At 55.3% G+C, this 27,952-nt stretch overlaps 1 protein-coding gene across 5 annotated transcripts; it reads left to right on the top strand.

Annotated features, from left to right (window-relative positions):
* On the top strand, positions 1 to 27,800 carry LOC120399274 (collagen alpha-3(VI) chain-like). Of its 5 annotated transcripts, XM_039527381.1 has the most exons (32): positions 3 to 178; positions 2,460 to 2,564; positions 3,777 to 4,093; positions 4,493 to 4,571; positions 5,108 to 5,256; positions 5,577 to 5,672; positions 7,247 to 7,300; positions 8,240 to 8,311; positions 8,402 to 8,428; positions 9,208 to 9,252; positions 9,745 to 9,798; positions 10,090 to 10,152; positions 10,856 to 10,921; positions 12,292 to 12,354; positions 13,085 to 13,117; positions 14,167 to 14,229; positions 14,330 to 14,392; positions 14,938 to 15,000; positions 15,313 to 15,375; positions 15,879 to 15,929; positions 16,489 to 16,524; positions 16,891 to 16,953; positions 17,433 to 17,495; positions 17,964 to 17,999; positions 18,854 to 18,890; positions 19,371 to 19,870; positions 20,780 to 20,879; positions 22,027 to 22,707; positions 23,169 to 23,274; positions 24,088 to 24,347; positions 25,529 to 25,573; positions 26,448 to 27,800. In XM_039527381.1, exons 2-32 carry the CDS (start codon positions 2,480 to 2,482, stop codon positions 26,705 to 26,707), a joined length of 3,693 nt encoding a protein of 1,230 aa, XP_039383315.1. In that variant the 5' UTR covers positions 3 to 178; positions 2,460 to 2,479; the 3' UTR covers positions 26,708 to 27,800. The 5 variants fall into 5 exon arrangements, with proteins under 5 accessions (XP_039383319.1, XP_039383315.1, XP_039383318.1 ...); XM_039527384.1 differs by lacking the exon at positions 10,856 to 10,921; XM_039527382.1 differs by lacking the exon at positions 3 to 178 and having other exon boundaries at positions 2,378 to 2,564.
* Positions 27,801 to 27,952: the final 152 nt, after the last annotated feature.

Raw genomic sequence — 27,952 nt, forward strand, 5'->3', positions numbered from 1 at the left:
CTGTGGAATAAACAAGTAAACCTCCCAACGCTGAATGTCCCGAGTTAGCAGCCAATTCTCCTCCATCCTGCAGCCGACTATCAAATAAAATAATTCATGTGTTTCTGTCCATTTTGGATAAGTCTCTACGGATCCCCAGGCACTGCTGCTATTACGCGTTGCCGAATGGTGCAGTGAGGTAAGAGGCTATGCTTTCTATCAAGAGAAAATTTTACATGGGGGGGGGAAACTATAGAAGATAGCTGGAGATATCAACCAAGAGCTGAACCTGAAGACAGGTTCAGCTCTTGGGTGGGTTTTGTTCTTGGCTGGCTACTTTGCTAATTCCTAAAGGTGTTTGCATTTAAACAAGGTTCTTTCGCTTTGATCCTTCAGTGAAGTTACGGTGCTGAACCAACAAAGTGACTGTTGTGCTGTCATAATAGAGGTAGGATGGTCTAGCAGCTAGGGCAAGAGGCTGGGAGTCAGGACTCCTGGGTTCTAGTCCCAGCTTTGGCTGGGAATGGTCTGGGTCAGCAGCCTTTCAGAAGTGTTGTGCCAAGTGTTCATTTATTCACTCTAATTTAAGGTTTCGCGTGCCAGTCATACATTTTAACATTTTTAGAAGGTCTCTTTCCATAAGTCTATAATATATAACTAAACTATTGTTGTATGTAAAGTAAATAAGGTTTTTAAAATGTTTAAGAAGCTTCATTTAAAATTAAAACACAGAGCCTCCCAGACGGGTGGCCAGGACTCAGGCAGTGTGAGTGCCACTGAAAATCAGCTCCATGCGTACTATAGGTTGCCTATGTCTGGTCTAGTGGTTAGACCAGAGACTAGGAGCCAGGATACCTGAGTTCTATTCTCAATTGAATCTTAACCTCTCTGTACATCAGTTTTCCTATCTTTTAAATAGGGCTTTTTAAAGAAGCTACTTAACCACCTTGGGAAAGCATGTTGAGATTCTCAGCTGAAAGATGCTGCATAAGATGCTGTAGCCCACAAAAGCTTATGCTCAAATAAATTTGTTAGTCTCTAAGGTGCCACAAGTACTCCTGTTCTTTTTGCAGATACAGACTAACACAGCTGCTACTCTGAAACCTATATACATTCAAAGCATTATTAGTATTATTTATTAACACACTGCAACCAGAGCCGACTCCAGCTTTTCTGCCGCCCCAAGCAGCAAAAAAAAAAAAAAAAAGCTGATTGGCAGCAGCTCAATCGCGCCGCTTGATTCTTCAGCGGCAATTCAACAGTGGGTTCTTCACTCCCTCTCTTCCTCTTCGGCAGCACTTCGGCAGCTCAAAGAGGAAGAGAGGGACTGAGGGACCCGCTGCTGAATTCCCGCAGAAGACCAGGAGGTGCCGCCCCTTTGTATTGGCCGCCCCAAGCACCTATTTCCTTAGCTGGTGCCTGGAGCCGGCCCTGACTGCGACATTGAAGCAAAAGATGTATGTGGGCTGTGAGCTAGTGAAGGGTTGCATTTGCATCCATACAGCCTGAGAAAGGACCAAGAAACATGAGATGTATATGGAAAAGTCATTTTTGTACACTTAGATACATTTCAGATATCATTTGGGGTAAATCTCCCCATACTCGGTGTCCCCTCTCTCCAGACCACAGCATCAAATCCATTGCACAATATTGGGAACTGACACCCATTAGCAGAGGAATAAAATGCACCCAAATGTGATTCTGTAAACAGCAAAACAGACAGACAAGAAAGGATGGGGTCAGGATCTGCTCTTGCAGCCAGGGCTGGAGAAAGCCAAAATCAGCTTCTCAGCTGGGCTGGGCTCTGTTTGTTTTTCATGAACAATGATGGAGAGTAGGAAGTGGTGCCAAACCCAGAGTCCTGACCCCAGTTCACATGGCAGGTGCTTGATTATTATTATTGCTATTCGTTATTTATATTACAGTGGAGTCTCCAGGCCACAACGGAGATCAGAGCCCCACTGCTCTAGGCCAGCGGTTCTCAAAGTGTGGGTCAGGACCCCAAAGTGGGTCACGATCCCATTTTGATGGGGTCGCCAGGGCTGGCTTAGACTTGCTGGGCCCCGCTTAAGACCCACACTAAGAGGTGAATCCTGCTCTTCCCATGACTGCGGAGGGCTCCCGGCAGTAGAACAGGTCTGGTGGGATTGGGGGAGGGGCTCTGCAGGGATGCTTGGAACCGTGTCCTCTGGGAGTTCCATGCATGTCGTGGGGCCCGGGAAATCAAGGCCCTAGGCTCCCCAGCGCTCATTCCCATGGGAAACATGCATAAGGGCTGGTGCACTGGAGTCACCTCCAAGGGATGGCGCTGCAGGATACCTCCCCATGTCCACTGTGGACCTGCCCAGGACCCAGTTTGATTGGTAGCTGGACTATCAGGGTGAATGGGAGGCTCTTCCCTGGGTGAGTTTGTAGACTGTCTGAGGGCCAAGAGCTCCGGGAAGGTGATCCCTGTGCTTTCCCCACCCCTGCCTGTCCAGCCCAGGTCCTGCCTGCAAGGATGCAGGGGATGGTGCTGTTCAAACGCTGGCTCGCTCTGTTTCTGCTCGCTGTCGGAGCTGGAGGGGCTCAGAGTCAGGACACCGGTAAGTGGGGACTGCTCCCGGAGGGGCATTTATTCCAATATACTGCCTAGGAGGGCAATCCCAGTCCTTACAGGTAGGTGCTGATGACTCCCAGGGTGTACCCCAATGAAGACCCCAGGCCTTACTCTCTATGCACAAGGAGGGGCAGGGACTAGTGAGGGGACCCACAAAGTGAGACCCCAGGCCTTGCTGTGGAGGGGACTCCCAGGGCTGTACCCCCTTTAGGGACCGATGTTTAAAGACAGAGGGCCAGATCCCCAGCCGGTGTAAATCAGGGGAGCTCTATTGACTTCAGTAGAGCTACCCCAGATTTACATCTGCCATGGATCTGGCCCACAGGGTGGATTCTTTGGGGGGGATGCGGGGGTGGGCGAAGGGCCCCTGGCTCATGAGAGTTCCTTAGTATTTTGGAACAGCCATGAAAAGTGAGCGGGGAGGGCATCATTTAGGGGATGTTTGCACTGCAGCTGGGAAGCCTGGGCTGACAGACTGAGTCACAGGGGTACGCCTGCTCTACAGCTGGGTCAGCTGACTCAGGCTCAGGGGCCGGCTGCAGGGCTATGACATTGCAATGCAGACCTCCAGGCGAGCCCGCCAGCAGGAGGGTCTCAGAGCGTAGCCCTGCAGGGCGAGCCTGAGCCAACTGACCTAGGCTCTGAGACTCAGCACCGTGCGGTTTTTTATCACAGTGAAGACACAGAGCTTAAGGCCAGAAGGGACCATTCTCTAGTCCAATCTCCCATATAGCACAGATCACGGGTCCATGCCTCTTCCACACTGAGCCCAACAACCAGAATTAGACGAAAGCACCACAGCCCCCAGGAGACCAGACGATTACGTGACACAGGCAGAGAACAGGGACCGAGGTGCGCCTCCCTTACCCGCTAGCTCTGAGCTCGGCTGGCTAGCTGAGCCTCCGTTGGTGCGGCAGCGTCCACACTGCTGTTTGTAGCCTGAGTCTGTCTGCCCGGGCAGGAGACGCGCTCCCAGCTCCAGCGCAGACATCCCAGAAAGGTCCCGAAGTAGGGCTGAGTCCTGAGAAGCCGTTGACCATGATGGGCAGGTGGGCGAGACCTTGGCACACAAGTCCCCAGGCGAGTGTGGGAGGGAGACGGACTCCTCACCCCTGGGGCTGCTGTGGAGATGTGGAGAGGGCGGTGGTGAGTGAGAGGAGGCCGGGAGCTGGCTGGGTCTCCATGTTCTGCCCTGCAGGAATATGCCCCCTGCACCTGCTCGTCGGCCTGGACGTCACTGATTACCAACAGTCCAGCCTACACCAGTACCTGGAGGGCATCATCTGGGAGCTGTCCTCCCTGACCAGGGTCAGCTGCGCCCAGCTCAATGTCACCCTGAGCATCCAGAGCGTGGACCAGGGCGGCGAGGTCCTCTTCCGAGCTCGCCTCACCAAGTACCAGCACGAAGTCTTGCAGCAGCTGCGCGAGGTGCATGCCTTCAGGCGCACCTACCTGAACCAGCCCTCCCTGCACAGACTGCTGGAGATGAACCGAGGCCTGCCAGAGAGTAACAAGGTAGAACCTCAGCTGGCCAACAGCTCCGCATAGGCACATCCTGCAGGCCAAGGACACCCGCTCAGCGGGCTCCCTTCCTCGGCTATCTCTAGCCATTTAACTCCCTTGCTGCCAGTTTCCTGCTCAGCTCCCATTGTTCCACCACTTTTTCAAAGAGGAAGGCTCCTAGGAGCTCAGCAGAGGGTTCACCTGGGTTGTTTGGCTGCCCGGGTCAGCACAGCAGGTGCATCTGGCTTGGGCAGAATACCTGCTACATCAGGCAGAATCAGAGCTGCATTGCTGCTGCTGGGGAGTGCTGTGTAGTCCCAGGCTGGGGGACACCAGCTGTCTCTGCCCTGGATCCTGCTTCCTCCACAGCAGCCTGTAGGCTGATGTGTCCCAAACATGTCTGTGCCCCAGGTGGTGCTCCTGTTTACGGACGGGTTGGACGATGATGTGAGGAAGCTGGAGGAGATGTCAGCTGCTCTGCGGGTGCAAGGTATGTGGCTGGATCACACAACTTCCTGGTGACCGGTGGTTAGATCTGGAGGGGAAGAGGTTTTCAAAAAGTTAGCCCGGGGCACAGTCAGACCTCAGGAGGGGATTGAGCCCAGGGGTATTGATGGAATGTGGGGATCTCAGGACGGATTGAGTGTGGTGCCTCTGTTCCCCTCTTATCCCAGGGACTGTAGTCTTTCACTAAGTTGCATCTGGTTCCATGATGCCACGTTTTACCATTGCCCCATGGTGCTGATCTGCCCTGGCACCATCCACCCTTTCCCTCTGAGGATCGCAAAGCACTTTACAAACATTTACTAATCCTTATCCTCCCTGTGCGGCGGGACAGTGTTATTGCCTGCACCCTATGGGTGGGGAAACCGAGGCATGGAGCGGTTGAGAGACAGAGTCAGATAGGGAGTCATGTGCCCCATGGTGCCAAGTCACCTAACCCACACCCCGCTGCAGTCGGTAACCTGTGTCTCCCCTGCTCCGTATGCCACGCTGACCCCAGCTCTGGCCTCATTTCCGTCCTAGGCCAGCTCGACGCACTAGTGACTATTGCAATGAACAATGCTACCAACCTGGAAGAGCTGCAGCTCATTGAGTTTGGGCGAAGGTTCAGGCACAGCCAGCAGCTGAGCATGGAGAGCCCCGAGATTGGCAGCGTTTTGGCTCAAGAGCTGGTAAGGGAGGGCCCCTTCCCAGCAGGTTGGCTCATGGGCCCAAGGGTCTGACTCCTTCCAGCAGAGGGCAGAGATACTTGACAAGTATCAAGGGGTGGGTCTATCTTTTGGGGTCCATCCCTGGCCCAGCTGTCTGGGTTGCACAGAAGCTCCTCTGCTCTGAGCGAAGGAAGCCTGATGACCAGGCTTGTCTTCCTAGCAGTGGTCAGTCACTTGCTCTGTGTCAGCCTGCAGCTCCCCTGCGCCTCGCACGAGACCCCAGGGGACTCGCTCTCCGGGCCATCCTGGTTGTGACGCTGACGCTCTCTGTCCCGCTGCAGCTGGCTGTGTCGGAGAGGAAGTGCTGCCACCCGTGCCCCTGCACCTGCATTGGATTGCCAGGCTTGCGAGGCCCCTTGGGCATTCCAGGGCGCAAGGTAAAGCGCTTGCAGTGGGTCACCGGTACTGGTGCTGCATGCAGGGCTGTCACATGCAGCCTCTGCTTTGGAGGGCGGGGGGTTGTGCTGTTCCCTTCCAGTGCTTTGGACCAGGCTCTAGCAGGAGTGTGAGGCTGTGTGTCTCACAGCCTGCACCCCCCGACTCTGCATGGAGGTGATGAAGCAGGAGTTGTACACTGGGTTTCTTTACACTGGTGCAAAGCTCCACTATTCACATGCCACACCAGTGTAAATAGCGACTCCTGCAGATGAGGCTCCAAACCATGCTTGGGCACAAACTGCTCTGCACGGTTTTGCGGAGTATCTGCACTGGTGGTGTGACACCAGCAGAGCAGCCAGTGCAAAAACACCCTGTGCAGAAGAGCCCTAGGAAAACGATTGTTCCCAGCTACATGCCTTTTGCACTTACTCACCGGTCTGAGAAGTCAGGATGAGGCCAGATGTTTGCACATCTGGATCTGCAGAACATGGGGGAATGATATAAAGGCACAAGGGGATTTTTGTTTTCTATGTTTCTGAGAAGAATTTAGAATGTTCTCTTTCCCTTCCAGTTGGGATAAATCTCCTGGTGTCTCCAACTTCCATTCCTATTGGCCTTGCTGGGCCTATGTTGTCTGACCCAGCTGGCTGGTCCCTACACAGCTGGGACCTTGTCAACTTGGCCTCTATGTTGCCTGAGCTCTATCAGCTGATGTTGTGTCAACTGGAGTCACCAGACATTGAAACTGGTCTTAACCACTTAGTCATAGTGATTAATTCTTAGCTCTTCCATACTGAGTGCTTTCCTCTGGAGATCTCACAGCACTTTACAAACATGATTGTTTTACTAGTGGAGAAACTGAGGCACGGAGGTGAAGTGATTTGCCACTAGACTGCACTCCATCCCAGGGTTGGAGAACCCAGGCATCCTGAATCACAGTACCTTGCTCTAACCAGAGCTGAGGATAGAAACCAGGAGCCTTGACTCTCACAGCCTCTGCTCTAGCCACGAGAGAACTCCCTCCCTGAGTCAAGACTAGAACTCTGGGGCTCTGACTCTCAAATTCCTGCACAGAGCTGGGAAGAGAACCCACCTAGTCCTGATTCCTAAGCCCCTTGCTCTATGCACTCCCCTGCTGTGCCTAGAACCCAAGACTTCCAGCCGTGTGCTCAGTCCACTAGATCACTACTGTCCCTTCACTTGAATCCCCAATTAGGCAGCTGCACACAGCACAGCTGTTACTCAACCCAGACCCCCACCCCTCCCAGTTCTTAAGCTGCGGCACCACCATGTGAGCCAAAGAGATCGCTCTGAGTGAGGTGGTAGGAGCTGTGCAGAGCTTGCCCTCAGGCGCTTGCCTTAATTCTGCACTGATGCTCCCCTGTGTTGTCTGGGGCTCACAGGCTGGGACTTTATGTCCTGCTGGGTCCTAGCATTCTGGGCACTGGGAGGGGAGTGAGCCCAGAGCTGATGCCGCTGACTGTTCTCCTCTAGAGCGCTCAGACTGGAAGCTAGTGGTGTAGGCTGTGTCTCAGGGGAGCTGACTTCAAATGTTCTGCTGTCTTGGCTCTAGGGGAGGAAAGGAGCAAAGGGGCTGGTTGGAGACCACGGGCACTATGGACACAGCGTGAGTAGAACTGTTGTCTGTTTCTGAAATCTCCAATGGAGGGGTGGCTGCTGGGCTCCTTGACCCCAGGGTGGGGCCCACTTTGTAGAAATGGGGTGTGTGGGATGTACCCCACAAACACAGATCGGGGCCGATATCCTCTTTCAAGGGCAGAGATGCTGTGCACAGGGTGGGAAGGCCGCTGGGCATGGCCCTTGGCGTGTACTGGTGAACAGAGCGCTGGCCATAAAGACCCGATCCCCTCCCTGCATCTTCAATCGGAACAGCATAGGGGTGGGGGCTCTGGCGTAACTTTGCCACGCCTGGTGTGGACACTGGAGTTTGCACACCCTGTTTAGAGCTTGGTGGCAGCAGAACAGCTTGAGCAGAAACCAGAGCAATCATAAAGCCTGGGGATAGTGCTGGAGCCGACACTTGTAAGTATCCCACCAGCTGAAGATAGCCCTCTCACCGGCTGCCTCTGGCATCCCCTAGGCAGTGCAGGCTAGAGTCCCAGGTGCCAGAGGTGGAACAGATCAATCAGAGACCATCTAATTCTGTCCCTCATGGGCCGGTGCAGGATTGTGCCCTGGAGATTCATCTACTCTGCTTCTAAAGTCCACGTCATGGGCTCCCACTGCTTTCCATGCTTACACTGGCCCATGAGTCCGCTGCCCAATGGCACTGGACCGTCCCGTGCTCACTCTTGCCCCATGAGCAATCGAATAGCATTCACTGCTAGGGAGAGCTTCCTGATACCCAGCCTGGATTCTCCTTAGCTCAGCGTTCTCCCATTGCAACTCCTGCTTATACTCCCTAGACATTCCCCCAGCTAGACAAAGCCAGCTCTGAGGGACTCCCAGCCACTCATCTCCGTAGGGATGTATGTGTTGCTTATCTCTGAAGCCTCCTTTTTCACTGGAGTGCTTGAAGGTCTCTCCTTTCCAATCCCAATTCCAGGGGGAGCAGGGACTGCGGGGGCTCCCAGGGAGCTGGGGAACCCAGGGATGCCCAGGCCAGTGTGGACCCAAGGTAAGATGCCAGACCAGCCTTGGCAGCTGCTTTCCCTTTGGTTTGGAGATTCCTCCACCTCACTGACTTTCTCTCTCTGTCTTGCTTCAGGGACTGATGGGATACCCTGGAGAGCAGGTACAGAGGCCTCACTGTTTGGTGTGCGTGTAGAATCTAACAGGCAAATACCATGTACGTTGTAGAGCAAACCTTAAGATGAGCATGGCAGGACTCAGCTTCGTGGCTCATCTCCACAATAGCCAGGGCTGCTAGTCATGCTCTCTCCCTAAACATCTCCCTGCATGTGGCACTCCAGGCGCACTCCTCTGGGGCCAGGCAGTGCAGGTGTGCCGGGGAATCTGCGCCATCCCAGGCAGATGGAAGGCCAACACCCGGAGCCGTGCTGTTTGCCAGCCTCCAAATATCCACTTGCAAAACTGGTAGGCGCAGCAGGCCCCTCAGTGCCTGGTGTTTCCCTGTCACTCCTGGCTGCACAGCGGTGAATGGAAGGGGAGGAGGGGCTGGACAATGAAGAGCAGAAGGGGAGGTGTCTCGAATGGGAGGAGAGGTGTCCACAAGGCATCCTCTCTGCTAAGATGCAAAATGTTGAGAAGGCCTGGCCCTAATGGATGTGGCCAGCAGGGCCGCCCAGAGGGGGGTGGAGGGGGGCAAGTGGGTCAATTTGCCCTGGGCCCCACAGGGGCCCCCACAAGAATATAGTATTCTATATTATTGCAACTTTTTTTTTATGGAAGGGGCCCCCGAAATTGCTTTGCCCCAGGCCCCCTCAATCCTCTGGGCAGCCCTGGTGGCCAGGAAGGACATGAGCTGCTCCTGAGCCTGCTGCAGAGTGCCTGTTTATTCAGACAGGTCCCAGGTAGCATCCAGGACTAAGACAACTACAAATCTCTTTCCAGGGAGCTCCCGGGGAAGCTGGATACGATGGCATCCCTGGGGAGAAGGTGAGCTGTGCAATTGCATGTCCTGCAGCAGAGCTGGGCAGCCCCAGGTCCCTGCGCCACCCCCTTTGGGCCGCGCTCGCTGTGTGTCCCCTAAAACAATCCACCCTATTAACCTCCACAGCTCCTGGAGAAATGACAGTCCTCTGCCAGAGCAAACCCAGGCTCTCAGGGGTGAATGACACCAGCCTCCGCTGCTGGAGCTATAACTCCAACCCAGAACCTGTGAAATTCATGGCCAGACTCTCAGTGAGCTCTGGCTCATGCCCTCTGTCCTCTTGCTGGCGTCTCCTAGCCTCTGTGGGACAGGCACTGAGGGGAAGATGCAGCATGCAATGAGCACTCGGTCTGGAGCTTCCCCTACCAGGAGGCAGAGGATCAGCCCTTAGAGCCCAACTATCAATCGTTTGAGCTCTCCCAGGGAGACTAGAGGGCATCAGCAATGACTAAAGCACAGCAAGGGTTCACCCCTTTCCCGGATTCTCTCATTCCCAGGGGGAAGCCGGCCCATTTGGGAATCCTGGGACAAGAGGATCCCGCGGGAGGCAGGTGAGTGGGCAGCAAGGCTGAGCGGGTAAAGAAGCCCCAGGAGGAGGAGATGGTCCCGTGCCCACCTCCCCCAGCCCTATAGCATCGTGACCTCAGACCCCTGATCCAAGCATCACCCCACTCTGTGTGGCCCAACTCCCATTGTGATGCTGCTTCCCAGACAGCCACTCATCTTCAAGCGGGTGCCCCGGCAATGCTGACTCAACAATAGACTCCTGCACTTCCCAACCCTTCTGACATTCACCCCTGCTGGCTCTGTGCTGCTAATCCCTTCCTCCTGCCTTGATCCAGGGGCGGAAAGGCTCCCAGGGTCTCCGTGGTGACGCAGGGCCTCCAGGACCCCCCGGCGATGCTGTAAGTGTGCCGGAGAATTGCGGGGAGTTAGCTCTTGCAGTGCAGACCCTGTGGGCAGTGACTCCTGCCAGCTCACTGGCCTCGTTCTGCAATGAGTTCAGTGGGTCTCAGTCTAAGCCCCTGAAATCACCGTGGCATTTGGCACTAATTGGCCCACTAGTCAGTAGCCTCAGTGGAGAGGCCAAGGGCTGGCTGGGCCACAGAGGAAATGGGGTGGTTTTGAGAGTCGTGCTGGGGCGCGTTGGTGGAGCCGTATAGGGAGGAGTTTGCCCTATTGTTGCCTATGCCCTGTGAATACATACACAGACCTTCTCCCACCCTCACCCTCCCCACCTCGGGCAGGGAATCTGGCCCCTTCCACCCGTGCTCAATTCGCCCAAGCTGTCTTAGCCAGCAGAAAAGCAAAGTGCGAGGGGAGGGCTGCAGAGTGCACAGCTGGGGTCCCTGGTGGGCAAAGGGGACATGTTAATCCCAAATGCCCAGCTTCAGAGACAGCATCCCCTGTGCCCTTCCAGAGAGGCACAGACTGGGGCCAAGTGGGCATGTCCCCCACGCTGGCCACCCTGCCACTTGCCGCTGGATCTTGCTCTAGGCAGCGAGTCTGGCTTCAGAGCCTAAGGGGAGAAATGAATGCTGAGTTCACTGGCAAGGAAGGGGGTGGGACAGTGTGTGGGCTCACCCCCTCTGATTCCGTGCTCCACAGGGAAATCCTGGGAGAAGCAGCACAGAGCGTGGAGCCCCCGGAAGGAAGGGAGAAAGAGGCACCCAGGTAATGGCAATGAAGCCATCCCAACTCTCTGAGCCATTAATGACTCCAGACAGATGCTCCTAGCCAGCCCTGTTTGCTGCAAGTCCAGATAAACAAAAGGCGGCAGCTGTAGTACCCTGGGCCATGCTTCATTCAGAGCTCGCAAGCTGAACAGAACCAGACCTGGGCAGTACTTGGCTGGGAAACCTGTAAAGAAAATGCAGAGTGGTGCACTGGTGATTCAATAAGGAGAGTCTGACAAGAGTGACCATTGGCAGTAATTTCTGCAGGATCAGATGTTTCAGTGTTGCCAAGCAGCCAGTGGGAAGAGGTACAGGCAGGAGCCGGAGCCAGGGCAGTGTGTTGGCCCAGCTAGCAATGGGAATGCACCCAGTCATTGAGCAAATAGGAGCCTGCTTCCAATACCTGCCTTGGGATCACCTGGGTGGGTTCTTGCCTGTGGATTGGCTGAACCCTGGTTGAATGGCCTGGGGCCTATCACAAGACCAGCAGGTAATTGCGTCTGATTCGTCACACTGGCCCAGGGATGACTCATCAGGCTGAAGCAGGCTCAGGCTGGGAAGTATCACAGATATAAGCCAGAGATCCTGCCTTCTAGTGACTGGTCACAGGAAGCCTCCTGGAGCTTTTGGTGATAGTAGAAATGTTAATGCTGGCTGAGGCCCTGGGTTGGAAATTGCTCCCCACAATTTCCCTAGTGCAGGGCATTCATCTTCTCTTCCTGGCCCTCACCCGGTGTATTGCGTTGCTGCCAGGTTGTGTTTGATGGCCAATGAATGGATTTTTCTCTGGGGAGACAGCACGGTCTGCTGGTAGATTTGCAAAGGTGCAAGGTGGGCAGCTGAGGGAGATCAGTGCTGTTTGTGGAGAAAGGGAGTTCTCTGGATAATAATGGCGAGGTATTTGCTCCCCCAGGCTGCCCCCTCCAGAGGCTGGGAGTGCTCTGGGGAAGGCGTGCGCAGGGCCTGTTGAATGGTGCAATGGGGTCAGAGAGCCCCCTGGAGAGCAGGGGAGCCAGTTCTCCCCTTAGGCACCATCCACACCAGAGCACGGTGCTGATTTTGCACCGGTGTAAATGGCAGCACAGGGCAGTGCAATGGAGAATTGGGCTCCTGCTGAGGGGCTGGGAGAGGGAGCTTGCTGGGGAGACATCCCTGTGCCTAACAAAGGAAAAGAACCAGAGTCTGTGCAGGCAAGGTGGCAGTGTGGAACCCTGGCCCACTCTGCAGCCTGCCCCACTTGGGGTCTGCAGGAGGTGGTGAGCTGGCTCCGTGGCCCTGGTGCAATCAGACCAGAAGCTGGACATTCTCATCCCAGGCCATTTCTCACAGCTTTGTTCTGCTTCTCTTTCTGTTCCCTTCCCTGACCAGGGGAACTCGGGACCAGAGGGCAGCCCTGGGCCACCTGGGTCACAGGGGCCAACTGCAGATCCGGTACGTTTCGCGCTCGTCCTGTGCGGGATGTCCAGTGCCTGTCCAGTGCCTGTCCTAAGCCCTTTGTGCCCTGAACGTCCCCCAGCACCTGATACCCCCAAACCCTGACCGTTAGCAGGTCACTGAGACCTCTGCCCCTAACCAGGTGAAGGTGGGGAAAGTAGCTGGCCCCTTCCCTAGCATGTGTGCTTGATGTCAAGGCCCATCTGCTCAGCTCCTTGTTCTGTTTCCATGGGGCAGGGGAGGCTGGGACGCACTGATCTGTAGCTTGTACAGTAAAGCCATGACGGTCCTGCAGGATCTGAGCTGCCATCAGCTTCTGGAGCCTGCTTCCTGTCTGCTGGGAGCTGGTATAATTGCAGGCAAGGTCCCCCCTTGGAGAGCCCCTCCCTGTCTTTACTTATACCATGCATGCTCCGGCCCCATGGAGGTCTGTCATCCCAGAACTGGGCAGAGCTCCCCACTGAGCCCTAGGTTTCAAAGTGGGGTCAGGGCTGGGCTGTGCAAATGGCACCCCAGGAGCTGGGTGAGAGCTCCCACAGGCACCCAGCCTCCAAAGTCTGGCCCTGGGATCAGAACTGGCTGTTGAAACTCTCTCTCTCTCTTAGTATCCCAGTGTTTGCCCAAGGCCACTGGGTTGAGCCACGAGGGCAGGGGTAGCTTTGGACTCCAGCATAGTGTGAACCTGGCTGGGTTGTGTAGTAAAGAATCAATTCTGTCTTCTCCCCAGAGCACATGCCTGAAGGGGCAGAAAGGAGCCCAGGTGAGAACTGATGAGTCCCTGTTACCTGCCCCGAGGGAGGGAAATATCCTTATCCCCAGTTTGCAGATGGGGAAACAGGCCCAAGGGCAAGTGACTTCCCCAAGGTCACAGCGAGTTAGGGGGATTGCTGGGGCTAGAACCTAGTCTCCCAGTTCCCCACCTCTGACCCACACAGCTTCCCAGAGAGAACCTAGGAGTCCTGACTCCAGCCCCCCTGCTCATTCTGGAACAGGGGCGGCTGTGGCTCTAGACATTTTGCCGCCCCAAGCAGGGCGGCATGCCGCGGGGGGTGCTCTGCTGGTCGCCAGGAGGGCGGCAGGCGGCTCCGGTGGACCTCCCGCAGGCGTGCCTGTGGAGGGTCCGGTGGTCCCACGGCTTTGGTGGTCCACCGGAGCCGCGGGACCAGCGGACCCTCCGCAGACGTGCCTGCGGGAGGTCCACCGGAGCCGCCTGCCGCCCTCCCGGCGACCGGCAGAGCACCCCCTGCGGCGTTCCGCCCCAAGCACGCACTTGGCGTGCTGGGGCCTGGAGCCGCCCCTGTTCTGGAATCTCTCCTTACTAGCTTTTGTTGTTTAGTGGAATTGTTTCCCACATGTCTCCTCTCCTCCACCTCCCCTGGAGCGGACCTTTTGGTGAGGCCAGTGTACACCAGTAGCAAGCCCCCCCGCACCCCTACAGCGGGTAGTAATGGGCCACTTTGCAGGTCCCTGGAGGAGTTTTCATCCCTTCCCAAGGACACATTCTAGCAGAGCCAGTGGGTCGTTTTCCACCCCAGGTCAGGTTAGACTGGCCGGCTTTGGGGGTGGGGAATGCTCTGACAAAGTCCAGGCTCAATGCCTGAGCTGCATGGCAGACTTGGTCCCTCTGGATCCCGGTGGGTGCAACAGCCCAACAAAGGCCATCCCGGCCTGTTCAGAACCAGCTGCCTGCCTTTGGCACTCTCTGACCTAGTGCATCCTGGCTGCAGGGTGTCCCTGGAGGGAGGGGTGAGACATCTCACTCTGGTCCTTCGGCTGCATCCAGACTGAACCTTCCTGGTCTCTCCATAGGGCAGGAGGGGCATCGCAGGTGCTCCAGGCGCTGTTGGGGAGAAGGGCTACCAAGGTGCACAGGTGAGGCCAGCTGGATCCACCTGCGGGCGCCTGCCTAGGACAGTCTTCCTGAGCTTGCGCTTGGAGCACCCACATTTCCCCTCTGCTGCTTCTGTTCCAGGGGCTACGAGGTCTCAGAGGGACAAAGGGCGTCACAGGTCACCCGGGGTGCCGTGGAGCTCAGGTGCCGGCTCTCGACTGCCCCTGCTTTACAGCTGGCCAGAGATGAGGACGGTGAAATGAGGGAGTGGTGCTTCTGCTCAGTCCCTCCAGTGCTGGGATCCATCCATTCATCCTCCAGCCCCAGCAGAGACCCAATGGTGTTAGAGGGCAGAGTGTGTTCTCTGTGGTTTAAATGGTTCCCTTGCATTGTTCATGTTTCCCCGGGGACATACGGGTGTTTGCTGCAGGCTCCAGGGCATCTGCTTTGCCAGTGATGAGCCTCCTCACCACAGGACCCTGTCTCTGCTGGAAAATGGTCCTAAGGACTGCCCTGTCCACGCCAGCTGCGGCTCTAGTGACACAAGCCTCCAGGCAGCCCCGCTCTGCCAATGCCTCCTAGCGGTGGGTCCTCCTTGCATCTCCCAGCTGATCACCCCAGCAGGTGGAGTGAGCTGAGCTAGTTGCCGGGCATTGCCCCAAGGCATTATATTTAGTTCCTCTTACGCCAGGGGGCTGGATGTCCTGGTACCAGAGCCGTTTTCAGAGTTACCGTTGTCTTTTGCCTAGGGGCTTTCCGGAGATGTGGGCTCCCCAGGAAACACCGGCCCCGCTGGTCCCCAGGGTGAGAAGGTCAGTGAGATCACGGTGTATTGCGTAACAAGGCCATGCTGCAGATCTCTCCCCCAGGTGCTCTTGACTATTGGGTGCGGCTCTGTTTGCAAGAGCCCTGCAGGGTATTTCCTGGTGGCTAAGGATGTTACCCCTGGCCCAACGAGTGTGTGTGTGTGGGGGGGGTGCATTAGTTAGATCTGGGTTCAGGTGGGGAATCTCCTGAATTTCTCATCACCACCCCTGAAGGTTTGCCTGGGCACAGCGTCCCCTTTTCAGCCCTGTTGGTCCATTAGCACTTCCCCTGAGCTGGCAGGCTTCTTTCTCTTCCAGGGGCAGGCCGGAGGAAGAGGCGAAAAAGGGAACGCAGGGTCTCTGGGGCCCAAGGGGGCACTGGTGAGTTGGGTGCGAGGAACGTTGGCATTGCTCTGGAACAGGTATATTTCTCATGGTGCTGGACTTGGTCAGCCAAGCATCCAAGAACGGGAGCTCCTGGCCAGAGGCCACTGCAGATGGGAGCTAAGGTTCCCACCCCTCCTCTTCAGGACCCAGCTCTTCCCCCTTTGAGACCCAAATGACTTGTGGGAGTCCCCTCCCAAATGCATTGCAGCCACCCCGCACCAGTGCAGAAGGACCTAGGACCTGGGTGTTGGGTGAAGATGCTCCTGGTATGGCTCCAGCTGTCCCTTAACGAGGGGATGCATGAGAAAGAAAAGTCACTTCCATTCCTGGTCCGGGGTGCCTGGGAGAGGATCTCCAGAGCACTTTGCAATATGTTCCCCTCCTGCCAATGCAGACCCCCAGCAAACTAGGGAACTTCACAGGACAGGCTGGCGCTTTCGGGCTGGGCTGGGACAGAGGTATGTGCAGGTCCTACAGTAATTGTGTGTGTTTTCTAGGGGGACAATGGATGTGATAAACGAGGATCTCAAGGGAGGAAGGGCCCAAAGGTAATCGCTGCTGCCAGCAAACCAGCAGCATTAACCCCACGTGGGCAGAGTCCATTCTCCTCTCCCCACCCCCTTGCCCTCCGCACTTCCCTTATTGAGCCTGATTCTGGTCTCACCGACACTGGTGTAAATGAGCAGTTGCTCCACTGAAATCATGAAACCAGCCCCGGGCCTGGAATTCTTCACTTTGCCCTAACTGTTGCTGTGTGCTGCAGAGCCGGCTGCATTTCAGTGCCAGGGGAAGCTGTTCCTGAGTGTGGAGTGTAAGGAGCTTTGGGATCCTACCAGCCAAGGGTCACTGTGTGGGCATAAGGTGCTTATTCCAAAGGCTTGGGCTGGTGATTGAGGGATTCATGGAGGAGCCCCATTCCTCGTGGCATTTTGACTGCAGATGGGAGCCTCCATCCCTATACACCGCTGAATTCCAACCTCTCCATTGTGGCTGTATGCAGCGTGAGCTTTGCCTGCTCCCCTGTGATCCAAGGGCCCCGCTTAGCTTCGCTTCCTGCCGGGATCCATTCCCTGGGTGCATTCACCTCTCTCCTGCTTTCTTGTGTAGGGCTCCCGCGGAGGCCATGGAGACCCTGGTGCTCAGGTGAGTGGAGAGCCAGCGGTGCCCTCTTTGCTCAAGAGCTGCTGCCATCAGCCTGTGGCTACAGCAGGAAGGCGGCTGCTTAGCATTGTCGTTTCACAGTGACTGCGTCGGGACTAGGGATAACTACCCAGAGTCCGGCAGCGCTTCCGTGTTACCTGCCAGTTGCTCAGCACGGGCCGTGGAGGCAAGGTTAGCATGGAGGGCATAGGGGACAGGAGGGATGGGGACCAGCGGGGTTGCTATGCAGTATCTCTATAAGTGGGGTGTGAGGGATGTCCCTGAGGGACATCCCTAAGGGACAGGCAGTGGCTTCCTCTCACCCAGTGCTGGTGCCTGACCCTGCTGTCTATTTCCTTCTATTCTCAGGGTGAAAGAGGCGACAAAGGTGCCAGGGGGGACAAAGGTTGGAAAGGCCTGCGTGGATCCAGGGTGAGTACGGTGCTGCCATGGCCTCCGATACAAATCAGGCTTCCTTCTCAGGATGGATCCAGCACATACGCAGTCTGCCATGTCACAAAAATGCCCATCTCTCCCCCCAGTGCCAACCCTCACCCCACACCCTATGCCTAATGTCCGCCTGCAATCTCAGCTGGTCATATGTGAGCAGCCAGTGCTCCCCACAGGAAAGCATCTCTGATCCACCTCTGCTAAACACACCACTCTCCTGCTGCCAAGTACAGACCTAGGGAGAGGGGCCCTTTGCCCTGGACTGTAGGTGCTAACACGGCACCTAACAGGCTCTGGAGTGGGGGAATGGGGAGGAGTGGCACTTCCTGCTGACTGAGTTTAGCTGATAGATCTCATTTGTTCCTGCCTGTGAAGCACGGGGCTAACCCCGGGGTCTGTTTCTCCTGTACGCTGTTTTTTTGCTGATCTGCAGGTCTCTAAAATTGCCCCTGATCTTTCAGGGGCCTCTTGGGAGAAAGGGAGACCAAGGGCTGCGTGGAAGCGTGGGACCTCCAGGAGAGATGGTAGGGTCTTGATGCATGGACTTCTTGGTGGGACTGCATTGGAGGGGTAGGGAAGTGGGTCTGGGGGCACAATCAGCCAGCAGCTGTGTCTGGGCTTATAACAGGTATGGATGATTTATTTTGGCTATTAATAACCCAGCTCTTCATGCTGAGATAAGGGTCACCAAACCTCATGCTTCAGGGCATAAACAGATTACCTGCCAAGGTCAGGAAGAAACCCATGTCCAGCATGGCCCTGATTGGTCAGGTGTATCAGAGGTATGTTTCTCTGAGGAACTAGATATAGGCCCTTGCCAGAGGCAGGACACTGGCTCTGGTGGGAAAATGCTCCCACTCAGGCAAATAAGATTCACCCTACTGAGTGAGTGCTTGTGTGTGTTGTGATTTTACTGCTCTGAGTTCTCTGGTGCTTTCTCAATAAGGTTTCTCACTACCTTTTCATTCTCTATTTTTCCTTTCTGCTTCAAGGGTCTGAGAGGTTTACCTGGAGTTCCCCTCTTTACGGTAAGGGGTTCTTCTGTTATGCAGTGTCTCGCTAGCTTGGCTGTGTGCTCGTTGGGTGGGTCAGGAAAGGCGTGTGATGGCTTGCGGGGAGTGCTGCTGCAGGCATGTATAGTAGCCTCTTCCCTCTGGTGCTCCCTGCCATAAGAGGTTGCTATTCATCCTTTAAATCCGCACCAGCTACTCCTGACTCTCACCACTGTACTGGGTGCAGCTGGCTTGCCTTCTGAGCTGTTGCATCTCTCTAAAGGGCCATGAGACATCTGAGCAGGAGGAGAAGCTGTAGAAATGGCTGTCCTTTGAGAGACAGGATGGAGCAGGACTTAGCAGAGATACTCCAGCACAGCCAGTTATGTGCTGGGTGTTTGTGTCCGCATGAGCTCCTCCATACCTGGGGGAGCTGTTTGTGGGGTGGATGGAACCCAAGAATTGCCCTGCACACAATATGGGTGGATCTAAGTCTGAAGAGGCAGCATACCATACAAGGTCATAGTTTGAATGATCACATGCAGGTGGAGCTTGGTTTATGGGCAGAATTTGGGTAAGTACCACCCAGAAAGTTGCCCTCTAGTGGAAATACCCCAAGGATACAAGATCTTCTGTTAGTTCAGTCCTGTGAATGACTCCCATCCCTTTTGACAGAAGGAGCTTGCAAAAGACCTAAACACACAGAGAACCCTGGGTCTAGTTGGGTCTATTGCATCACAACCTCTGGGGTCAGCTCTGACTGGCCCACAGGTCTCCCTCCCTGTGTCACTTGGGAGAGCTGGGGAGGCAGAGGGGGAACCCCACTGGCTTGGAAAGAAAAAGCAAGGAACAAAACTAGAACTGACCCGGCTTCCCACTCTCCCTTCCAGCCCTGTGAACTAATTGCCTCTGTCCGAGAGAGATGCGGTAAGTGCTCTGCCTGCTTTGTGAGGAGCTGGCAGAACTGGGGATGGGAGGTCTGCCCGAGTGAGAAGCACAGTGAAATCAGCAGCATGAACTAAGACCTGAGATATGTAGTTTGCTGTGACAGACAAAGGTGCTGGGAGTTTTGGAGTGACAGATGGACATGCTGGATGGACACACTTATGGATGTGGCCGGGACAGTGGGACATGGATGGATGGACAGACAGGTGGATGGATGGACAGAGGGACATGGTGGATGGGTGAACATGCCAGGGACAGACAGATGTGCTGGGTGGGTGGATGTGGCAGGGACATTATAAGATGTAATGGCTGGTTCATCCTGTTCTCTGCCTGGCTAGTGGTAGTAACTGGCTCACTCTCTAAATGGGCAGCGCTGCCCTCTGAGGAGTGCTCTGTGCTGCTCCAATGTGCAGCCCCAGGGACAGCCGCCATAGGGTCTTTACTTTTTCCTTCTCCGTGCAGACCCCGACTCCCTGGCCTGCCCGCTCTTCCCCACCGAGCTGGCCTTGGTGGTGGAGACGTCCGCCAATGTCACTCCCGCTGAGTTCGGCCGCATGAAAGATGCCCTGGCCTTCCTGCTCCGGGACCTGCGCATCTCCCAGGGCAACTGCCCCGCCGGGGCCCGTGTGGCCCTGCTGTCCTACGCCTCCACCCCCACTTACCTGCTGCGCTTCACCGACATGCAGACAAAGGGGATGCTCCTGCGGCTGGTGGGAGACCTGTCCTATGTGCACTCTACCCAGAGGGGCCGCCTGGCTGCTGCCATGAGATTTGTGGGCCGCAATACCTTCAAAAGGGTGAGGCCAGCCTTGCTGGGCAGGAAGGTGGCGGTGTTCCTGACCAGTGGCCGGGGCCAGGCCCAGGAGGGCATTGGCAAGGTCGTCCTGGAGTATGTGGCTCTTGGCATCGTCCCGGTGGTGGTAACCTTCAGCTCCCTGCCGGTAGTGGAGCAGGCATTCCAGGTGAGCAGGCTGGGCTAGGGTACAAGACTGGTACCTCCCTTGTAGGGGGCCAGCCGTACATTACATAACGCTGGGCTTTTTTAGTGATTTTTCCCACCCATTCACCCCCTTGTATCACAAAACAAACACACTGTCCCATGAAATGAAGGATCCATCCACCCTCTACTGCATAACATAACTTATGGACAGCCCCTACGTGCACTGTGCAAAGGGGACCCGGCATGAAGTGCTGGCACAGCCCATGCTGCGCCCTCTCTGGTGGCTGGTCCAGGGCAGGACAAGAACCTACTAGAGCTGCCAGCTCTTTAGCTCAAATGGAAGAGTCCTGGGTTCCTGCTGGCAGCCCATGGAGATGGGGGATCTTCAGAGTTGTCACCTCTAAAACACTGTCCTCTGGGGTAAGCTGGCTGCCTCCCCTTGTGCCAATGGCTTTGTGCCACATTCTGATGCACTGGCTTTGCGCATCTCCATGGATGTTTGGGGATATGTTCATGGCCTGAGCTCTCAGGGACATCCCCCAGGCTTGTGCCCTGGTAAATAACGGCTTGGCCAGGGGCTGCAGGCAGCCCGGTGAGTGCCATTGCTTGCACCTCTTCTGATTGACATGTGCAAAGTCTCACGTGCGGCTGTTGGCAAAAGCCAAGACGCCTGTAAACAAACAGGAGGCCCCTGTGGCCAGGCTTGTGCTGTGGTGCCAGGCTGTAGGACTGGATGGGGGGTTCCGTGCCTCTTCCCCGTTGCCCAACGGGGTCTGTTCTGTGAGTGGGAAGGAAGAATCTGCTCTCCCAGCAGAGCTTTGGGCGGGAGCTTTGGGGCTCTGGAGCCTGCCCCCTTGCACTCTGTTTCCATCACGGCCACTGGGCCAAATCACCCCTCATTTACACCTTGTCCGTCTACCTCTCCTGCCAGATGGACGAGACATTCAGAGTGGTCCAGCTGCCGGCTGCGGACTCGTCTCGGGATGTGGAGGCGCTTCGGGAAGCTGTCTTCCTCTGCACGCTTTGCTTTGGTAAGGGGCTTTGCTGCTCCATGGGACTCTTGGCTGAAGAGCCTAAGAATCAGTCTATACGGCAATGAAAGACCCATGGCACAGCTGCAGCTGATTTGGGCTCGGGCCGCAGAGCTATAAAATTGCAGTGTAGACGCTCAGACTGGAGCCCAGGCTCTGAGGTCCCGTGTGGGGGGAGGATCTCAGAACCCAGGCTCCAGCCCAAGCCCCAATGTCTACACGGCTATTTTTAGCCCGAGGAGCCCAAGTGCTGCAGTTTTATGGCCATGTAGATGAATCTTAGAGGACCAGAGGGAGTCCCGGGCCAGCTGAGATACACCTGCAGGCTTTGTTATTTCCCCATGTCCTAGAGACCCTGCTGCAGAGCTCCCCCTTTCCCTTCCGCTTTGGCCAGCAAAGTTCCGCATCTCACAACTCCAACCTGAGCATAGGGTCTTTCCCAGACCTCCTTACCATGCTGCTGTTGGGCTCATTGCTGTGAGACAGGAGCAGTGGAAAGTGCTTTGGGATCTTTGTAAGAAATACCCCCCTCCTCCAGCGCACGCATGCTGCAGAAGGAGGCAAACCCTCTCCCGCCCAAGGTCACTGCCGATCTTCCTTCCTTACCCCATATCTGATGCTCAGTTAGACCCTGAGCATGTGAGCAAGAACCAGCCAGCCAAGCACCTGAGAGAGACTGAGAATACTCAAGTATCAGAGGGGTAGCCATGTTAGTCTGGTTCTGTAGAAGCAGCAAAGAATCCTGTGGCATCTTAGAGACTAACAGACGTTTTGCAGCATGAGCTTTCGTGGGTGAATACCCATTTCTTCGGATGCAAGCAGTGGCACCACAGAGCCCTGGCCCACCCCCATGTAGTGTCCCATCTCCAGCCATGGATATCCACAGACTGATGGATTTGTCCTCCCCTCCAGAGCTAGGGCAGTGCTAGTCTATCAGTGACTTGCCCAAGGTCTCCCAGGGAGTCTGTGGTAGAGCCAGGAATTGAACCCAGTTCTCTTGAGTCAGAGCCAGAACCCCCAAGACCACCCTTCCTTTTCCCCCTACAAGTGACATCACAATGAGTAGCTTCCTGCTTGCGGGCGTATTTCAGCTGTTGCTTCAGGAAAGATGCACCATTATTTTCTGTCCCACCCCTCTTCTCCCCAGATATATGCAAGCCTGGGAACTGCACGAAGGAGCCCCTGCTGCAGAACCCGCTGGGGCTGGACCTGGATTTGGTTCTGCTGGTGGATAACTCCCCCCTTGCCCTGCCAGTGGGGAGCCTTGGGAGAGTCGCCCATCTCTTCAGCAGCATCCTGGACCATTTGAAGATCTCCCCCCGCCCTGAGCTGCCTGATAGTGGTGCCCGTGTCTCCCTGGTGCTGACGGGGCCCTCAAGGGCTCACCTAGCTTCTGAAGAGGTCTTGTGGGAGTTTCCTTTCACCCAGCATGGCTCTAGAGAGAGGATCAAAGAGCATCTGCAGCTCTCACTGGCTGCCAGGGAGGCAGCAATGCCGGTCAGCCAAGCCATGGAATGGACCCTGCGCCAAGCATTCCGGGAGAGCCCTTCACACAAGCTACGGGTGCTCTTTGCTGTAGTTACCAGGGAAACTGACCTGTGGGACCAGGAGACACTACCAGAGCTGTCCCGCTTTGCCCAGTGTGGGGCATTTGCCATGTTCATCCTAGCCCTGGGCCCGGACGGGGCTGGCAAGCAGGAAGGGATCGTGCCAGAGCCGCTGGCTTTCCCAGCGTGGAGATACCACTTCCTGCGGCTTGGCTCAGTCCAGGAGCCGGAAATGGAGTATGCAGAGAGGATGGTTCTGGGGTTCCTGAGAAACCTGCTGGGTGAGTGACAGCTGGGGCTTAAGGATGGGGGGAATTCCCATCTGCCATGGAAACCACAGCAACCCACCACCTCCTCCAGCCATGGCACTGATTGCAGCAGTCATGGACAAAGGGAGAAGGAGAGTTTGTCCAACGACCCATCAGCAGGGACCGACTCTGGGACATCCTTCCCCTCAGCATGTGCCAGTATGCCTTGAGCTGAGGGAGTAACCCCTGCTAGCTGGGGACAGTAGTAGGCAATTATCTTCTATATGAAACAGCCACTAGAGGGGCTGGTGACTCACTTAGCCAGTGTGCTACACTTGGACTAAGTCTTTCTCCAGGACATAGGAGTGCTCCAGGACATAGGATCCAGGGCTGAATATAGATGGGAGGCAGTGAGCCTCACAAGGTAGGGGGCTGGACTGGCTGGGAGGCAGAATGGAGGCCTCGCTCATTCTGTACCTGCTTGTGCTTTACAGTGGAAAGCCGACGGCATCCCCTGGAACGCACCAGTGCTTGGTGTGAGCTAGAGCTCTCCCCGACCAATCCTAGTGCTACGCCTCCACCTCCAGTGAGCCCAGATAGGTGAGTGGATGGCATGTATTGATTCTGCCTTCCTAGACCCTCTTCTTAACTGCCTGGAACACAGCAGGGGACTGCACCTTGGCCGAGCTACCTATGGCTGCACTGCAGGCTGGAACCTCTGCATCTCTGCACTCAGGGCAGCTGGTGCAACTTGGCTAGCCCAATGGCAAATTTTCTTCCTCTACTGTTTGTGGGGGGACCATGGTTCTCCAGGTGTGGCCTCCAGTGCCCAGCCAGCCGGCTGAGTCAGCAGAGCACCCTCCCCAGATCAGCGACTCCTAGGAAGTACTGGCTCCAGGAAGCAGGGGCATAAGCAGAACACAAGCTGTCATATTAACAGTCAGGAGCTGCAAGCACAGCAAGAGCAATGGGACCTGGGAGATGGGAGGCTGAGGAAGGTGGGGAGGGAGGAGGCTGAGAGGAGTGTCTGCATTCCTTACTCTTTGCACACACCATTTCTGGAGTGGGGCAGAGGCTGAGGCTGCATTCCAGGCACCTGGAATTTTTTCATTAATACACTGAGACTTGGTATTAATGGACCACTGGGGTTATTGGAGGCAGCCAGACACCTGCCCAAAGCTAATGCCAGTGTCGTGTGCCAGGTCATACTAGTTCTCTCTGTCTGGGAGGGTTCAGTAGCACTATTGCTGTGGGATCTCAGCACTTGCATGGTATTCTTGGGGGCAGTCTCCAGTCCAGATCTGGGCCCGGAAATATCATCTGAGTTTCTGACCAGGCCTTTCAGAGACATCATTTTCAGAAGCCTTACCAGCCAATCTGGATCTGTCACTGAAGAGTCGAATGCTTTAACAGGGTCTCCAAACCTGGTGCTCTGCCTCAAGATGGGATGGAGGCAGCCACCATCAGCCCCAGCGAGGTGAGAGGTGTTGTGGACAGTGAAGATCCGTGCTTCCTTGGCAAAGACTCTGGCGTCAAGTGCACCAGCTACTCCTTATTGTGGTACTACCGGGTGGACATGGGTTCCTGCAACCGCTTCTGGTATGGTGGCTGTGGCGGCAATGCCAATCGGTTCAACAGTGAGCAGGACTGCATCCGCGTGTGCATTGACCGAAGTACGTGGGGCAGCCTGTGACTGTCCATGGCTTGGTGTCAGGGAGGGATGTGTGGAGGCAAAAGGACCTGTCCTGGGGACATGGCACCAATTGACGAGATGAATTCAATTAGCTTTGTCACCTGTAAGGCTGAGCCAGAGTTTGTTCCAAGGCAGATGGGCCAGAATTGCAGTGGATTCTGGGACCGCAGCTATCTTTGACGGAACTCTGGTTCTCACACACTATTTTCCTTGGCTGTACAGCTTTTATCTTGCCTATATGCTGCCTCACCAAGCCCATTGCAGCTGTGGCTCAACTGCTTTCAACACCTCACAATCCATAACAACTCCATCTCAAATGGCTTTGACTGAACGCTGGCGCAACCCACTAATGTATTTAAGAAGTTACCTCAATGTACCCAACACCTTTGCTTCTCAGCCAAGGTGCTAATGACTTTTAATGTGCTCTTGCTCCAAGCAGAGACAATCCTGACTGATATTTTCACAGGGAGAGCCGGCTCCATAAGGGGTGGGGGCTCAGCCTCACCTATGCCAGTGTATCCCCACCTCACCTCCTCAGATAAAGGGAGTGAGTCCAAGGGGTCACATGATGGGAGTGTGTGACTCAGAACCTGCTAAGGAATATAAGGGCAACCAGAGTTCAGCTACGTGCTCCCATAACATGACCCCTTGGAATTGTTCCCTTCACCTGGAAAGGTGGGGCTACACCTGGTACAGGTGAGCCTGCCTCAACTCCTCCTTAAAGGGGCAGCTCACCTTTTGACAGATGTCATGGTTCAGAACCCAGTCGTGCTGCTGCCATTGTCTAATATACCATATACTCTGTGCCAGCACAAGATTAGCCCAAACATCCCATGGCTGAGATTGCTCCATCCTTGGGTGCAGGGGGAGCGACTTAAGCAAGAATCATCCTGCATTGGTTCCATAGCCTGCGTTAGGTATATCTCCATATATTATAACATATCTCATAGAACTGGAAGGGACCCAAAAGGTCATTGAGTCCAGCCCCCTGCCTTCACTAGCAGGACCAAGTACTGATTTTTTTGCCCTAGATCCCTAAGTGGCCCTCTCAAGGGTTGAGCTCACAACCCTGGGTTTAGCAGGCCAATGCTCAAACCACTGAGCTATCCCTCCCCTCGTCGTGTACTGATGCTCTGACTGTTGTGATTCTCTTGGATACAGGTACGCATGCAGCTGGGCTTGGGGAAGAGAAGAACTTGACTCAAGGTAAATGCTTCGTGGAAGGACCGAGGGTGGAGCTCTAGCATCTTTCGCAGTGGTTCTTGTGAGCTGAGCTGCTCTGCAGGAGGGACTGTCTGGAAGCCTGGCATAGATGGCACATGGAGTTTTCAGGGGAAATAGGGCACTGAGCACACGGTCTATAGGTTTCCCTGTGTAAGCCTCGTGTATCTCCCGGGAAATCCAGTGTTTTGCAGTGATGGGCCAACTCAGAGTTTGGAGGTCCAGGGGGATAGGCATGGAGGGAAATCTGGTCTAGTGGAGAAGGTCCTGGCCTAGGAAGCCTTGGCTACACTTGCAAACACACCCTCTCCAGCGCTGCAAATTGCGGCGCTGCAAAGCGCCAGTGTGGTCAAAGTACGTTATTCCCCACAGGGAGGTGGAGTACGGACAGCGCTGGGATAGCTCTCTCCCAGCGCTGGCGCTTTGACTACACTTAGCGCTTCAAAGCGCTGCTGCGGCAGCGCTTTGAAGTACAAGTGTAGCCAAAGCCTTAGTTCCAGCTACGGTGTGATCTCAGGTGAACCCTTCAGTGCTCTGGGATCCTTCAGCATGAAGTGAGCTTGTGTGGGCCAAGCCCTGCAGACCTTGATAATCCATTGACTTCAGTGGGAGTTCTGCCTGCCTGAGCAAGTGTAACCCCTGGTGAGTGCCTGTTACAGGTCCCCCTCTGTGCCTATCCACAGGGCATATCGGTCTGCTGCAGTCCCAGCCAGAGAGCCCTGGCTCTTCAGCTCAAGCTGCAGCAGCTCCCACTTTTAGCTCTGGAGGTCCCTGTTGTGTCTGGTTTGGCCCTGTTAGCAACACCCTGTGATGTCTCCGACTGCATCAGGAGCCCTCTGATACCTGTTGTGTTTTGCAGCTGTGTGCCTGGAGGACAGAGACGCAGGCCCCTGCCACTCCTTCGCCTTGAAGTGGTTCTTTAACAAGACTCAGCCTGCGCGCTGCACCCCCTTTTGGTATGGTGGCTGCGAAGGGAACAGGAACAGGTTTGAGACCCGGGAACTGTGCGAATCCACATGCCTGCCCTTAGCAGGGCAGATGCTGCTGCAGCAATCTGCTGGGGAGTCCGTGCAGGCTGACGAGTCCAGGCCTGGCTGTGCAAGTGGGGCAGATGTGTGAGGAGCAACCGGGAGAGAATGGGGAAGCTCCTGACATTTTTTGTCATGCAGTCAGGTTAAGCTGCTGCCCATCCTCTGCTACTGAACAGCCAGCCACCCTTATGCACAGGGCACATGTTACACGGAAGCTGTGGCTTTTAATATGCAATGAACTAAATCTCCCCCCCACACACACACACACCCGCCCCAGGCTGCAGCCAGCAAGTTTCCATAGTATTCTGCTTGCTGTCGCTAGTGCTCCCTTCATATCTGCTCCTTGCCCATCTGCTGCCCATGTGGCTAGCTGGAACACCACATCCCAGTTTCCAATACACTTATGCCAAGAGATCCCAGAGTGTCTTCCCCTTCACGCCCAGGGTGGCCTCCAGCCACAAACCCGATCTCACTTTTAATTAATATAAACAGCTTGTAAAGGTGGCTCAGCTGGGAGGCTGGAATGACACATGGCACACGTTAAAGGGACAGATACCAGGATGGGTAAGGCTTCCTGGGCTCTTGATGTTACCCCACATTCTTCATTTTGGATGTTTGTCCCCAAAGGGTCATCGCTGATTTGGAGGGAACAGAGCAAAGCGAAACAGCCACATGGTGCGGGAGGGAGAGTTTGATTTGATTCTAACCACCCCTGTATTAAACCCTCATGATGTTTGCAGATGAGAGAATCGGCACCTGGAAAATTGCACAAATATGTTGGGGGCAGATTTTTAAAATAGCTGTGCATCCTACAGCTCCCATTAAGCCACTTAAACAAGTGGCTGGAATTCAGCAGGAGCTGCTTGCAGCTGAACCCTCACGAGGATCTGGCCCTCTCTCTCCCTGGGCTGTTGTGTCCCAAATCTTGGCTCACTTTTGTATATGCAGATAAATGAGGCAGTTGTATGACTTGTTGCCTGACTGGCATGTTTGGGCATGCCCAGCATGCGGGTGCCCATTTTTTATTTTTTTTTGCAAGTGCGGTCTATCGCAGCCACAGAGCTGGAGAGTGGCACTGAAACTCGGACCCTCATTCATGTAAGAGATTTTGCTGCTCTGTGCCTAGAATCTGTTAAAATGTAAAATATTTTTTAAAAAAATAAACCCATGTTTCACACTCACTGGTGCTGCTTGGTTGTAGAAGCGGCGATGGAAAGGTGTAGGGATCTGGGTGGTAAAGCGGCTGTGTAACTCTTGATTTCTCAGGCTGTCCCTGTGTGCCCAGCAGAAGATGAAGCCACAAGAAGGGGAGAGGGTTTCTTCCAGTTGCCCA

This window comes from Mauremys reevesii, linkage group 2, assembly GCF_016161935.1.
Source record: "Mauremys reevesii isolate NIE-2019 linkage group 2, ASM1616193v1, whole genome shotgun sequence".
Lineage (NCBI taxonomy): Eukaryota > Metazoa > Chordata > Testudines > Geoemydidae > Mauremys > Mauremys reevesii.